At 44.2% G+C, this 15,825-nt stretch overlaps 1 protein-coding gene across 1 annotated transcript; it reads left to right on the forward strand.

Annotated features, from left to right (window-relative positions):
- Positions 1–4,892: 4,892 nt before the first annotated feature.
- On the forward strand, positions 4,893–13,241 carry map1aa (microtubule-associated protein 1Aa). Its single transcript, XM_078258281.1, has 3 exons — positions 4,893–11,670; positions 11,794–12,020; positions 13,086–13,241. Exons 1-3 carry the CDS (start codon positions 4,908–4,910, stop codon positions 13,239–13,241), a joined length of 7,146 nt encoding a protein of 2,381 aa, XP_078114407.1. The 5' UTR covers positions 4,893–4,907.
- Positions 13,242–15,825: the final 2,584 nt, after the last annotated feature.

Consider the following 15,825-nt stretch of genomic DNA (forward strand, 5'->3'; position numbering starts at 1 on the left):
CTCGTTGGAAGAAGTTGGCAAGGAGTATGCCTTCCTTTATTTGACCTTCTGGCTACGCTACAGAGCAATAATGTCGCTCTACCTTCAAAGCAGTCTGGAAGTCCAACAATGTCATAAATCCTTAAAAAATTTGTTAGAATGAATTGACAAGGGTCCAAAATTTAAGTAGTATTCCATCTGTTTTAATTTAGACGGACCAACCTTTAAAAGTACTGTTTTCTATATTTTTATTGTCTTCCTTTGTTTTCATAACATAGTATAACTTTGTACAGCACTTTGTTCAGCCTAGGTTGGTTTTAAATGTGCTCTATGATTAAATTGACTTGACTTGACTTGTTTTGACAGACTTGGCAACTATTTAACAATCCCAATTATCGCTCCAACCATTGTTGGCAGTAACAATAATATAATATCTGCTGACTGAGTGAACACAGCTGCCAGTGGTCTGCAATCACGAGAGCCAATCAGCTGGCACTTTAGGTTTTTAGAACATCCCTGGTAATAACAGTATGGACATCAAATTGACAAAGTGCAGTAATATGAAGCAAAATGTTTAACATGTTTTGGTAGTTGTCAGGAGGAAAGCACCAACTGCTCTAGGGCTGCAACTAACGATTATTTTCATTGTCGATGAATCTGTCGATTATTTCCTTGATTAGTTGTTTAGTTTATAAAATTCTATAAAATGGTGAAAAATATCGATCAGTGTTTCCCAAAGCCCAGGATGACGTTGTTGTTTTTTTATAAAGAATTACTAAAACCGATTAATTGATTATCAAAGTAGTTGCCGATTAATTTAATAGTTGACAACTAATCAATTAATCAATTTATCTTTGCAGCTCTAAACCGCTGGTGACTTCTGACCGTTCACATCAATAAAGCAAATGTCCTTCATTCATGAAAAAAACCTGGATGTCAATATTGGTGTTGTTTATTTTCTCCCAGCAACAAATCAGTTCCACTCAACTTGTTTGATCAGCAGCTGGACAAATTCAGATTGTGAACCTATTTGAGAGGAGGATGTGACAGTCAAACAGCGTGATTTAAATGGGCCACAGCGAGTTTACTCACTAAACATGCTGCTGATCTAACATTGGTTGTTAGTTTGCACAAATTAGCTCATGATTCCGACGGCTGAGGTGTTTTCGACGGCAGATTCGTTCCCTCAAACGCTGGTAAAACTGTCACAAGTGACTAATGTACATTATCTGTGACCTGTATGTGGATGTAAGATTCTATGACCTAACGTATAACCCCTGAATGTTAAGTCATTTACTCTCCCAGTACCTTGCCTTCTCTTCCAGCTGGGGAAGGAGACATAAACACCCAGCGACAGGCCGAGGAAGAGACCAGCAACATCTTTCATGCTAAATATAGATCCCCTGATGATGTGCCTGCATGCTAATACTGCTGCTGCTGCTGCTGTTGCTTTGGCACTCGCCTTCACCTCCTGTACTATGTGATGCTGCGTGCATACTGTCATGCAGTACGAGCCTCCCCTCCCTCTCGCAGAAATGCTGCAATGCGTCTCCCTCAGCCAAGACTGGGTCAGTGTAACTTAGCTAGCAGCAACGGTCAGAGAAGCATCCCCATAGCAACAGCCAATGAGGCTTATGACTGAGGGATTATTTTGTGTGTGTTATTGTTGTGATTGTATATGAAAAGAGCGTATTTCCAGGATTAAAGTTGTCACGGGGGCTTTAGTTAGAACCAGGGGAGGAATAAAACGGCAATTGAGCAAAAGAGGAGACAGGGCAGGGTTGAGGATGTGTATGCGTGGCTGTATGTGTTGACAGATGCTGGAAGACAGGGTGTTGTATTGTCATTAAATGATGCTGGTCTTGAGTATTTTCATACTGGGAAACATTTTACACACAGTGTACAGCAATTCTCCTTTAGAGTTTTGTCAGACATCCTATAGAGTTTTTATTATTCTGTTACATCATAATCAGCAGTATTAAAGCAAGCAGGTAATTAAAGCTAAATGATGGTTTCACAGAGTTAAATATTCAGACACAAGTCTCTGCCTAACATATTTGGTGTCTTTAGAAACTTTTAAATCCCCACTAGAAATACAAAATAAAGTTATGTGGGTTTGTAAAGCATTAGTTTGTAATGACTAGCCCACTGGGGGGTCAGTATAAGTGGGTTGAATTGCATTTCAGGGCTCATACTTAAAAATGTTGGGCAATATTCACGTTCCCTCCCTTAAAGGTCCCATGGCATGACAATTTCACTTCATGAGGTTTTTTAAATGGTGATAGGTGTAAACCGAGCCCTGGGTATCCTGCTCCGCCTTTGAGAAAAAGTAAGCTCAGATGGGCCAATCTGGAATCTTCCCTATATGTTGTCATAAGGGGAAAGGTTACCTCCTCTTTTTCTGCTCTGCCCATGGCAAGCTGGTCAAGGCTACACCCCCACCCTCCACCTTGCCCCCCCTCTCTCCTCCTCATTAGCATTTAAAGCTACAGACACAGAAATGGCACATCCTAAGGAAAGCTCATTGTGGGACTGGCTCTAGTGGCTGTAATTCTGCACCAAGGCTGAATTTCGGGAAAGAGACTTCAGATACATTATTTGGGGACCACTAAGGCCTATATAAAAGAGACTTCAGATACAGTATTAGGGGACCACTAAGGCCTATATAAAAGCATCCAAAAAGCAGCATGTCATAGGACCTTTAAATCATCTGCTTCTACTTCAGGGTCCATGATTCCTTCTATACACCAAAATATGGTTTGAATTTTTAACTACTTCCACTTGAACATACATGGAAGCATGGTTTTACAATTGTGGGTCTAGATTGTGGACTCAGATGTTTTTCAAATTCTTTAACTTTGTCATGACTGCTAGAGATGTCAGGATGTGACGTCATGCTCTTCATATATATAGTTATTAGAAGGGAGATGTGATGCCAAAATGTGCCCAGATCATTACACCTAACCAGTAGCTTTTTGAAGTGTTTATAGCAACGGTTTGACATTTTAGGACATATGTTTATTCAAGTTTAGGCTTATTTGTTTTCTTGCCAAAAGTTTGATTAAAAGATCTCATATCTGCACTCTAAATATGAAGCTAGAGCCAGCAGGCAGTTACTGTAGCTTAGCTTAGCATAAGTAGTGGAAGCAAGGTGAAACAGCTAGCCTAGTTCTGTCCAAAGGTAAAATAAAATCCACCTACATACCAGCAACTGTACATTTTGTTAGTTCAATTCAAAAGACAACTAGTTGCTTTACAAGGTGTTTAATGCTGGAACTATTTCTTCTCTACGTGTCTATTTAGTTTAAAGACACAAGAATCATATTGATCGTCTCATCTTCTTCAACTTTCAGAAAACGAAAATTAAGAATATTTCCCATCAAGATGTGGTTGTTTTTTTTTACTTATAGGGATTGTGTGATTGTATCTCTATTTAAGTGTTAAGCAACTAGAAGCTATTCGCCCCATCAGAAGAAGGCCTCTGTTACTTCGTCATCATTTGGTCTCGGTGTAGTCATAAGGTTTATTTTTTAAATCTCTGTCTCCTGCAGGCCAGCGGATTCTCCAGTATAAGAGTGATGTCCTCGAGACAACAGTGTTGGTGAACCCATCAGAGGAAACCGCTGCCACAGAGGTAAGTCACACCTGGACAACATGGACAAAACACAGCAAGTTGATGATGACCCAGTGCTCTGAATCCTGCAGGATAATTTATTTAAATCACACCGAGGAGTGTGTTCAGTCTGGATCAAACTTGGTTTTACTTATGAAGAACACAGCAACACCTATTGTTCACCATTCAGCCCCAATGGGAGGTCCATGTCGCTCCTGCTAGTAATCATCACTCAGTTGATTAACAGGAAAACACTCACACAGTGGGAGAGGCAGACACTTCTTTGGGTTATAAATAAATCCACTCAGATGCTTCAGATTTGACTGTCAGTGTAAAAAGAAATAGTCAGTTGTCAGCTAAGCTTTTGACTGCCTTAACCTGATCTAGTTTTTTATTATTATTTTGTCTAGTAGTATGACAGTTTATCTGCAATACACCTGATTCTTGAACCTGACCAGAAAGACACTGTACTGTAATTTTTTAATGCTGCAGTAACTTCGTCAGACACAGTGATTTATCTTTTACAAAAAAAGTGTCGTTTTTAGGTTTTCATTCATCGTTCACATCGTGTTATTACCATTGAGTGAGTCAAAATTGAGTTGCCTGGATGACATCAATTTCGGGGACAAATTGAGCAGCTCTCAAACTCAATAGCACTCAAATCAAATGAAATATTGCAACTCAGTGGATTCATGATACATGCGAGATGATGTGAGCCTTGTTCATTGGGAACTAAATTACTTGCTTTGTCACCCCAAAAAGATTCTTCATCTTTCCCGTACAGTACATTTGACTTTTGTGTTCTGATGTTGATGACTTATGGAAGATGTATTATTACAAAACATTAATGTTAGATATTATAGTGTTGTTATAGTTGGTTATGCTGTTCCCTACCCAGATTCACTCTCTGATCACTGACTTTGCTGGGAATAAGTTGCTGATCCTAAGTGGCCAGAGCTCGGAGCAGGGAGGTGACATCCTACTGCAAGGTGGAGCATTCACCTGGCAACACTTCTCCGACATCATCTCCAACCCTCAAGTGAGCTGGGTGCATTTTCTCTCCAAATAAATCTTTTCAGTGTATGGATCAAATGTTATAAAGCTTACATAGACAGTTGTTTTAGGTTGTTTTTCATTGTTACTGTGTTTCCAGGTGATTGAACTCCTGTCCAAGGCCTCTTCAGAGCAGCCGGCCAGGCTTACTGTTTCCTGTCAGGGAGACGGGGGCTGGAGCTCCCTGGGTCAAAGCCAGGAGCAGCAGTCACTCCAAAATCTTCTGGAATACCGCCTGAACCCCGAACCTTACCTCCCCAACATGGACGGAGTCACAGAGTTCACTGAGTATGTCTCCGAGACAGTGGATGTGCCATCATCCTTCGACCTCCTGGAGCCCCCAACCTCTGGGGGTTTTCTGAAGCTGTCCAAACCCTGCTGCTACATCTTCCCTGGAGGCAGGGGAGACTCTGCTCTGTTCGCCGTCAACGGATTCAACATCCTGGTGGATGGAGGGTCTGATCGAAAGTCCTGCTTCTGGAAGCTGGTTCGCCACCTGGACAGGATTGACTCTGTTCTGCTCACCCATATTGGTGCGGACAACCTCCCTGGCATCAACGGGTTGTTCCAGAGGAAGATTGCAGAGCAAGAAGAGGAGCGTAACCAAGGATCTGGCTCCAGCAGCAACGGCGAATGGATGAAGAACCTGATCTCTCCTGAGCTTGGGATTGTGTTTTTCAACGTCCCAGAGAAGCTTCGGATGCCTGAGTCCACGCTGAAAGTGAAACGAAGCATTGAGGAAGCATCTCTTACATTGCAGTACCTCAATAAGCTTGGTATCACACCAGAGCCTCTTCACAGGGTAGTCAGCAACACCATCGAACCCATCACACTATTCCACAAACTTGGTGTGGGGAAGTTAGACATGTATGTCTTAAACCCTGTAAAAGAGAGCAAAGAGATGCAGTTTCTAATGCAGAAATGGGCTGGAAACAGCAAAGCCAAGACCGGGATTATGATGGCCAATGGAAAAGAAGGAGAAATATCTGTCCCCTATTTGACATCAGTTACCGCTCTCATAGTTTGGATTCCTCACCGTCCAACAGAAAAGATAGTTAGGGTGCTCTTCCCTGGAAATGCACCGCAGAATAAAATCTTGGAGGGCCTCGAGAAACTGAAACACCTGGACTTCCTGCGATACCCAGTGGCGACCCAAAAAGACATATCATCTGGTGCACCTCCTCCCATCATCAAACAGACTAAAATAAAATCAAGAACTGACAGCAAAGAGAGTCTCAAGTCTTCACCCAAACCTCACTCTAAAACAACAAAGAAAGAAGCCAGTGGACAGGAGGAAGAGTCCAAGAGTGAAATCACTAAAGAGAATAAAGTGGAAAAGAAGGAGGAGAAAAAGCTCAAAAGTGAAAGTTTAAAAGCCACCAAGCAACAGAAAAACAGCGAGGTCGCCCCTGTGGCAGGCAAGACAGAGAAAAAGAAAATATCCAAGGAAAAAACTGCCAAGCATGAGAAAGCGTCCAAGATGGATGAAAAGAAAGACAAAGAAAAAAAAGAAATTAAGAAAGAAAAACGTGAAGCAAAGAGAGAAGAAAATATAAGAAAAGAAGAGAAAAAGGAAAGTAAAGCCAAGGAGGATAAAAAGAAGGACTCAAGTAAACCGGAACTGAGAAAAATCACGAAACCTGACCTGAAGCCACTCACCCCTGAAGTGAGAAAAACTCTGCATAAAGCTAAGACTCAGGCTAAACCCAAGACAGACAAAAACAAAGTAGTGAAAGAGGAAGCAAATGAGAAAAAGCCAGTCCCAAAGAACATCCCTGAGGAGATCGCAGCAGCAGCTTTGGCTGACAGGTCCATTGTGTCCTCCCCAGAGGACCTCACTGAGGACTTTGAGGCTCTGAAACAAGAAGAGCTGTCCAAAAAGACTGAGCCAATTCAGAATGATGTGATGTTTGGGTATTTGCTGCACACAGATACTAAAGATCCTTCCTTAGTTTTCCCCGATGAGACAGTCACATCCCCAGCCACTGAGATACAATCTGCTTCACCCAAATCCCCCATCAAACAGGAATACAACAAAGACAAGGGCGTTTCAGTACAGGCTACAGCCACTGAAAAGAAGGAAGCAAGCGATGCCTTTGACAAAAAGTATGAAAAGGAGCAAATGGAGAAATATGACAAATACCATGTAAAGGACCACATAGGAGACAGATCAAAGAAGAGTGACAGCTCAGAGGAGGAGGGTGATGTCATTGAAAAAGCTGAATTTGAAGGAACGGAAGATGACGAGGTCCTGAAATATAAAATGGAGGAGGCGAAAAAGGAAAAAACTGGAAAGGTGTGGGACACCAAGCCAACTGAGCAAAAACCTTTGTCAACCACAGCCCTGTCTGGGCAAGTAGCAGCCTCCGCCTCGGAGCAATTCTCCTTCATCCAAGACGAGACCATCCCTGGTTACTCCGAGACTGAACAGACCATCTCTGATGAGGAGATCCACGAGGAACCAGAAGATAGGATCCCACATTTGCGCTATGATGTGGGCTCCTATGACATCTCTGTCCCTGATGTCCCTGGTACCTTTGACTCCATGCACGGTATAAAAGAGATGAAGTGCTCCGCTGTGTCTGACATCAAACCCAAAGCCTTCATGGGAGGGCACGAGCCTGAGCTCGCACCTTACCCTGCCATCATCGCTGCCCCTCTTGCAGAGGAAGAGCATATCTCCTCGGCAACATCCATAACAGAATATGACAAACTATCATCCTTTGCCACATCTGTAGCCGAGGACCAGTCGATAGCCTCTGTGACAGCGCCACAAACCGAGGAGGCTGGGAGGAACTCTCTCCTGCTTGACACAATCAACAGTATCCCCTCACGGGCCGAGGCTGCCCATGGGAAGGACTATCTCCACTCGGCAGGAACCATCTCACCCACATCCTCTCTGGAGGACGACAAGTGCTTCAAGTCTCCTTCCTCTGACGAGTACCAGCCCAACATTCCCGAGATGGAATCTGGGGATGCAAAGATCAAATCAGTCCACGAAGAAGAAGAGGACGAGGAAGACGAGGACGAGGACCAGACTCCGAACGTTGACATCCCTCTGGGTAAACTCCAAGAGGGCTACGAACACGCATCCTTCATGATGCTCCAGGAAAAGCAGAAATCTCCCTCTGCCACTTTTTCTCCTCCTCCTCCTCTCTTCTCTACCATGAAGTCCTCTCCCACGGAGGCTGTCAAAGAAAACCAATCTCTCTTTAGCACAGAGGGATTTAAGATGGGTGCGGATATAAAGCCTGTTTCACCCCCTCCATCTTTTTCCTCTGGATTAGAATTGGAGTCCCACTCCAGGCAGGAGAGTGAGGAAAGATGTCTAAGTCCAGATGACAGCACCATGAAACTGGCCTCACCCACACAGTCTATACCTACAAGCAGTGGCTACTCTCCAACAGAGGAGAAACCCTTTAAGACAGAAGACAAAGATGAAGCAGGGTTCAATGTTAAAGCTGACACCCAGAAATCAGTCATTATCTCAGACAGTACCGCCTATATTGGGCTGGTAGGTGACAACACAGTGTCTGAAGAGTCTCAAGAAGAATCCAATGAATCCAATGAAGAGGAAGACTATTACGCCAAAAAGGATCTACAGCCCGCTGTTAAGGCCAAGCTTATGGAGGCAAAAGAGGGGTGCTTCTTGGATGACGACTTCGCCTCTGAGGCTAAATCTGCAAAGACAGAAACAGAAGTCAAGAGCTTGGAAAAGACACTGTTGTCTTTTAGCACAGAGGAAAAAACAATACCTCAAGTGATGTACTCAGATGAAGATGAAGACGATGATAATCAAAGTGGGGTAGGGTCTAATAAGCCCTTATCAACCAATCAAAGCAAAATAGACTTAAAAAGTGAAAGCACAGAGGAAACAGATGTTTCTTTTAAAGAGACAGAGAAAAATGTTCATTTCAGTCTCTATAATTTTCCAGAGAAGGAGACCAAAGAAAAGGCCATGTATATAAGACAGGACACCCCCTATGTGCATGGCAAAACATTCTCTTACAGTGACATTTATGGCTCAGTGGACTCAGATTCATATCATCAGGAGTCCTTAGACAAAGCGGAGAAGGACACCGCAAAGGTTGAAGTGGATTCGCAGAAACCCGAGTTCCCATCCCCGGTAAAAGCCACGGACAAGATGTCAGAGAAGGAGGGATTTACCATCTCTTATGGAAAAGAGTCCTCCTCCTCCTCATCGTGGCTCGACTCCAAGAGCACTTCTGCTGTACCTCCATTCGAAGATGTCAAAGGAAAGGAGACATTTGAACACGGTACAGGTAGCCAATTCCCTTCATTGGCTGATAGACCCGAGGCCTTGTCCTCTTCTTTATCATCAGAAAAAGACGCCTCTTCTAAAAATCAGATTGACGGCGGCCCAAAGACCCAGACATACTCCTCAATGACAGCGTTTGATGTAGACAAACCTGCCGCCACAGGCTACGGCGAGAAAGGAGCTAGTTTGGAGGTTGATATGCGAAAACTAACAGCAAGGGAGGAGGAGGACTATGATGATGATGAAGTTGTCGAAGAAGGTGATGAGGATGAGGAGGATGAAGAGGAGGAGGATGACGACGAAGATGCTGTTGATTCTGATATGGAGAAAGGTGCCAAAGAGAAGTCTGAGAAGGAAGTCAAAAGTCCAATCAGTGAAATGTTTGGCTCAAATAGGCCTGAATTTATGGTTTCCATGGCTGGATACGGCTATAACAGCCAGGGGAAGCCGAGCAGCTCACTCGCAAAGGCTGAACACGAAGTTAAAATTGACTCCTTATCCTTCAGTGGAAAGCCAATGGATTTAGGAGCTACAGGTCTCTCTGCCTACTCCTCGGGCTTTGACTACTCATATGGAAGTGGTGAGAAAGACTCATTTTTAAGTCAGACCACAGACAAAGGTAAAGAGGATTTCACTTTGAAATCAACAGAGGACAGTTATTATCAGAATGACAAGGCTGATCCGGATTTTGAGAAACAGAAGATACCAGACCTGAGTAAGAGATCACTGGACACAAGCTTTCAGTACACGACCACCGCTGCCCCTGGGTACTCCTCCTCTTCGGCCTATAGCTACTCCTCCTCCACCTCGGGCTCCCTCTCCACCAGCCGTCAGTTCGGAGAGGAACTCGAGACCCCTGCCGAGCCTCTCTTTGAGTACTCCTCCTTTAAAGAAGAACACTCACTGGTCATGGATCCTCCCTACTCTGGCTCCGCTGACACAAAAGACGACTATCTAGAAGTGTCTGAAAAACAGATCACAGCTACAACCATGGCTGAGTCCACTTCCAGTTTAGCTCGCTTCTCACCCCTCAGCCCATTTGAGGAGGTCAAATCATTCCCTTCGCTCTCCTCTGCTGCCTTTGCTGAGGACAAGAAGGAGTATACAACTTCAGCAGGTGGAGTAATGGACAAAGGCCCTCAATCGGACTGCTTCTATAAGCCTGGATGGTCGGTAGGGTCCAAGCTGGACATGACTGTTGCGTTTGGGGCCTCAGCAGGACCGTTTGCTCAACCTGCAGAGCTGTCCAAAGACAAAGAGGCAGCCAGCGCCGCTCTATTTGGCATCACTTCCTCCCCACGCCCAGACACAGAAGGCAAGCATTACTTTGAGGAGACTGACAGCAGTGAGGAAGAGGATGAGGAGGCTTACATGCGTGAGATGACCAGGACACTTTCCAGCGGCCAGTCTGGTAACCTCTCATTTTCTGACAAGCATGTTGCTCCAGCTGCCACTGAAAATACAGCTGGTGCACTCCCTGATGTTCTTGGCTCCTACATGCCCTCGCCTCTTCAGGCCAGCAAGCCAGACCCGGTCAACGGCCCAATGGAGGTCAGCTCAAGCAGCACCCTCCCTGCTGGAGCAGCAGCCAGTGGTGCATCTTCAGGCCCAGCCAAGGTGGAGCCCAGAGAGGGAGCAGCAGCTTACAGGAGCTCTTTTGAGTGGGAGATGTCAAAACCCCAGATGGGGATGGTGCCCGGAGACTCCCCTCCCCATTACCGCCATGATGACGAGTTTGAAGAGGAGTGTGAGATGGAGCCGGAACACCCTGCCCGGCCGCTGTCACTCTCTTCAACCGATCAGCCGTTCCGCTCTCCGTTCTACGCTGAAGAGTGCAGCCAAGGGGGTCAGGATGACGACGATGACGACGACGATAGCGATCAGGATCTTGCTGGTGACGTGCCCATGGGAGCCACCTCCTCTTACACCAGCCGCAGCTCTCCTGGATATTCCTCCTCCGAGTACAGGCAGCCCAAACACGATCTCTCGCCTTCCTTCATAAACCCCTGCATGCGGCAGCTATCCAGCGACGAGGATGACGAGGAGCACGGGCGCAGGAGTGACCAATCGCAGGAGGCTGATGTGCACGATCTGTCGGTCAAGAGAAGGGCTAACAAGCAGCCCCATCATCACCAGTCTCACAGCAGCTCTCTGCAGCAAGCTGGCGGCATGTCGGCAGGGCTGGGTCTGGCCACGGAGGACACACCGCCCACCTCCATCAGCGAATCTTTAGCCTCTCAGTCAGACTCTGATGTGCCTCCAGGCACTGAGGAATACCCCTTGGTCGCTGGCGAAGGCAACATGGACTCAGATGAGGATGCAGACTACATGCCTGTTGATAAATTATCTGCCACCGGGGGAGGCAGCCATCAATCCTCTAGGAGGCGCAATGACCCTCCTCCTGCTCCCTTCATGGACCCTATCCCTCACCCCCCACGCCCAGACGTTTGCATGGTGGATCCTGACTCTTTGGATAATGGCGTAGTCAAGAAAGAACCAAAAGCCAAGAGCTTAAAGAAGACTTCGGGAAAAACCAAATCAGCATCACCGGCTAGGCGCAAGAGGTCTCCCATGCCTGTCAAACAGACGCCGTCTCCTCGCAGCGCCTCGCTGAAGAAGAAGGAGGCAGACAAGAGCTCACGGATGTCTCGTCTGTCAGATGGACAGGGCTCCAAAGACGATGATCTCTCCAGGTCGAGCTACAACCCGGGCAAGGGGCTGACTAACGGTGTCAAGAGTAGTTCAGGTGCGCAAACGTTTAAAGATAATCTTGAAAGCTTTTCGGATATAATCGTTAATACTACAAAAACATTTTGTAAGATAAATGCTTTTACACATAGTGACAGTTTGGTTTCGTTCTCCCATCCAGGTTCTCAGAAGTCCGGCTCTGCAGCGGCTCCTGGCCTTCCTATATATGTGGACTTGGCCTACATTCCCAACCACTGCAGTGCCAAAAATGTGGACCAAGAGTTTTTCAAACGCATTCGCTCTGCATACTATGTGGTGAGCGGGAATGACACAGCAAGTGGTGAACCCAGCCGAGGAGTCCTCGATGCACTGCTGGATGGCAAAGCTCAGTGGGGATCAAACCTACAGGTAACATTTCCAACTGTACTTAGTTTGATGCTGAGGATAACTCAGTTTAAAGATTTTGTCCCTGTCGGCCACCATACTTTCTCACTCACTCGGCTCAAATCAAAGTAAAGCAATTTCCCTTCATGCAAGACCAAGACAGGGGACTTTTAAAGCCAAAGCGGAGAAATTATGAGGCAGGGGATCCAGGTAAGAACCAAACTGAATTCAAAGACAAAACATATCGAAATAAACACATTTATACAAGGTTAATCATAGGTAAGGAAAACACTTGTTTTTTGCCTTTTGCTCCCAAACGCTTTACGTTAAACAACAAACACAATCACACACTTTTCCTACAGCTTTTGTTCAAGTTTAAGCTTATGACAGGATGATTGTAGAATACTATGTGATAACTTGCAGAACCTAAATCTAAACTTGTATGTTAAAATTTTCACTTACATCTGAGCTGAATTTGAAGTCACAGAAGAAAAAAAAACACGAGAGCTTGTAGAAAAACTTGTTTTCTGAATGTGAAGTCACAGAACAAATAATCACAGATTGATGTTTACATAAATACAGTGACAGCTGCAAACTTGTAATGCAACATTTACTCTTATTTTCATTTTTTACTTGTCCATTTTCCAGCACAACCACAACTCGGTGAATACAACCTCTTGAATCGGTCACTGCAACTTCACATATGTTCTCTTGACAAATGTCCACACTGTGTTGAAACCAGGTTTTCTATACATGACGGTGCCGGTGCAAAATAGCTTCAGGATGAGAACTTGTTTTAGTGGAACATGTTTACGTTCAAAGGTTGTTTTAGTCAAAACTCAGATTGGACAGATAGTCTAGCTAGCTGTCTGGATTTACCCTGCAGAGATCTGAGGAGCAGTTAACCATAGTCCTCAGAAATCCACCAGAGTTTAGAACGCCAACACAAAGAAAGAGGAAGGTAACGGACATCTGGCCGAAAATGAGGGACATCCGGCGGAATTTCCGGCGGCACTGGACCAATCACGGAAATGAAACTATCTATATAGACTAGTCGTGACATTTCCTGATCTCTTTTTTCCCGCTCAGGTGACGCTGATCCCCACCCACGACACGGAGGTGACCCGTGACTGGTACCAGCAGACTCATGAGAGGCAGCAGGAGCTCAACATCATGGTCCTGGCCTCCAGCAGCACCGTCGTCATGCAGGACGAGTCTTTCCCCGCTTGCAAGATTGAGTTTTAAGACCCTTGTTTCCTCTCTCCCTCCCCCTGGCCTCCCCAGTGTCGATCTGGTTTTAATTGCCCTCCTCTATAGCCTGATATGCAAATCTGCCTCTGCTTTGGGCTATTGAGCGAAAAGCAGAAACAGACCTGGATAACTGTCTATTCTTTTCTAGATTTTTATTCATTTATAAGCTTGTCGTGGCTATCACAATTTGTATTACAGAGGTAGTTTTCTGACAACTACGTCCTCCATTATTACTATTATTATTATTATTATTATTATTATTTCTAGTCCTTCTAAAGGGAGTGCAGTTTTTTTTTCTGCTCCTTAACTCTTTGTTTGTCCAAACCCTGTGAGACAATGGAGTCTATGTTTATTGGCCGAGACAAAATGCCCGTTGTGTTCATATAGAAAAACAATACAAAATTGATATCTAGTTGCTTGTCTTCTAATTGGCATAAATCAAAGCACAAGTTTGCACACTTTAAAGCCAGCAACAAAATATATTCTTCCACTGAATCCCGTCAACCCGTTCACAATAAAGGTGATCAATTGAATACATTTGCTGATAGAAAATCATCATTAGAGGCTAATTGTGATCACTTTTACTTTCCTCTGTTTTCCCTTTCTGTCGTTCTTCTAAAACAATGACAGTCCCAGTGTTGAACTTTGTGCCTCCTTCTGACATAGTGAGATATAAAATGTCTTTTGAGTATATTTGCGGTAGGATAGGGATGACCATACTCATGAATCTGTATTGTAGTGAATTATGATATTACTACGGTTATCTCAAAGTGTAAACCAATCGTTACAGTAAGAATAAGAATTTATCGGTGGCTGTTATTTCTTACGGTGGATTTGACGAATAAGATTCTCTCTATAATAGTTTCTGTGGTCTTTGATGTATCTTTTCAGTGTATTTCCAGTTAACATATCGTTGCAGAGGATCGTGAGGAGGAACTGAAGGCAGAGGCGGTGATACAAGTACAAAATCATCATCCTGATCTTTGGATTTCTACCTGTTTCTATCTTTACATACAGAACAAGCACTCGAAGCTCATAAGAGGGAAGTCGACAACCCTCATAGCGGTTGCTGCGTCTCAAAGATCTTATTCAAAAGCTGGGTTAAAGAACAAAGAATGTATTCCGCTACAACAATAGGAACATGTGGTTTGCGAGGAGCAATTGTGTTTGCCTGGTGAACAAAGGTGGTCGGTGCGATTGATGGTTCGAGGTTAGACTGTCACCCACATGTGCCTTTCTGTCGTGCTGTCCTGGAAAGGGAAACTAAATGTGTTTTCGTCGTAGAAATTCAAGGTGGCATCATGCAAGTGTGCGGTTCATCCCCCGGCTCTGTGGCGGAGGCTTCGGCGAGCTGGTCTCCTCTGTTCTTTTGTGAGTTTTTGTCAGTGAGAACGTCAACAAAGGTCCGAGTTGTACATATCGAGCGTAGAAATGGCACTTTTTAAAAAAAAAAGCACCAACTCAGTATTTCAGCTGTTGCATTTTCCTGGAGCTGCCACTTGAAGAAGCACAAACAGTAACCAGTGTGCAAAACTTAAAGCAGTCTTAAATTTCCGCAACATTAAAATAACAATTACAGCATTTGCACTGAAAACCTGTGCTGTTTTCTCATGGTTTAAATATTCCAGAAAATATAGTTTGTCTTGAGTTTGCAAAATATTTTTTTTTTAAGCCACAATCACCTTAACTTAATGCATCGTGCTTTTAGATTGTATCATTTAACTTGCAACTTCCTTTCCTTTCAGTGGTAAATCAGTGGATGTTTTTAGGTAACACTTTATTAACTTAGTATTATGTGTAGACGTGCTTTTAGTTTGATATTAATGATTTTATATTTTGATAAGTTTTGAGTACTTTAATAGATTTTAACCGGGAACAAAACAAATTACAGGACCAACACACCTCACAAGGGTTGCTATTTTATGATCCACAGTAAAAAATCTAGTTATTCCTCTGTATGATAATTTATTCCCTCGACTCTAGTCGAGTGATGCATGTACAACAGATGCATGTACATAAAAGGTGATAGCTCTTTAAAAAAAAAAAAAAGAAACGCAGAGGGCTGCAGGGAGCCCAAACTTCAGCGGCTCCAGTTGATTTGAATGTGAAGATGCAGATTACCTTTACGTTCTCCGCGGAGGACTTTGATCTCCTGGTTGCCTTGGTTACTGTGCATCATATGGTACATCTGACTCATCGGTCACACCGGCGGTAACAACCGTGCTGTTGTAGCCCGCAATGCATTTCGACTGTGCAAGGGAAGAAAACTTTGTGTGCAGATTATAAAACACCGCAGTTTTCTTCCTTTGGATGATAGTTTGACAAACATTACGATTTCTGTCTGCAGATTAAAATGTTGTCAGTATGATAAACATGTTAGAGACAGAGAGGAGAGGAGACAACGAGTTGAGGTTCCTATTTCCTGCTGATTTCAAAAGAACGGCTTCTCTGATGAAAGTTGTCCGTGACGCGCGTCAGTGTTAACCCACACTCTGTGTAATCTGCATTCCTATTTAATACTGCATCACTGTAAAGGCTAATAATTAAAAGGAATCACCACTACTCATATGAGCAGACC

The sequence above is a fragment of the Sander vitreus genome, chromosome 1 (assembly GCF_031162955.1).
Source record: "Sander vitreus isolate 19-12246 chromosome 1, sanVit1, whole genome shotgun sequence".
Classification (NCBI taxonomy): domain Eukaryota; kingdom Metazoa; phylum Chordata; class Actinopteri; order Perciformes; family Percidae; genus Sander; species Sander vitreus.

Bases quoted from the DNA above. Each gene is read 5' to 3' on its own strand.
- map1aa (XM_078258281.1), top strand. From the start codon at position 4,908: ATGGACGGAGTCACAGAGTTCACTGAGTATGTCTCCGAGACAGTGGAT. The intron at 11,671-11,793 runs GTGCGCAAACGT...TCTCCCATCCAG, and splicing joins CGGTGTCAAGAGTAGTTCAG to GTTCTCAGAAGTCCGGCTCT. The intron at 12,021-13,085 runs GTAACATTTCCA...TTTCCCGCTCAG, and splicing joins AGTGGGGATCAAACCTACAG to GTGACGCTGATCCCCACCCA.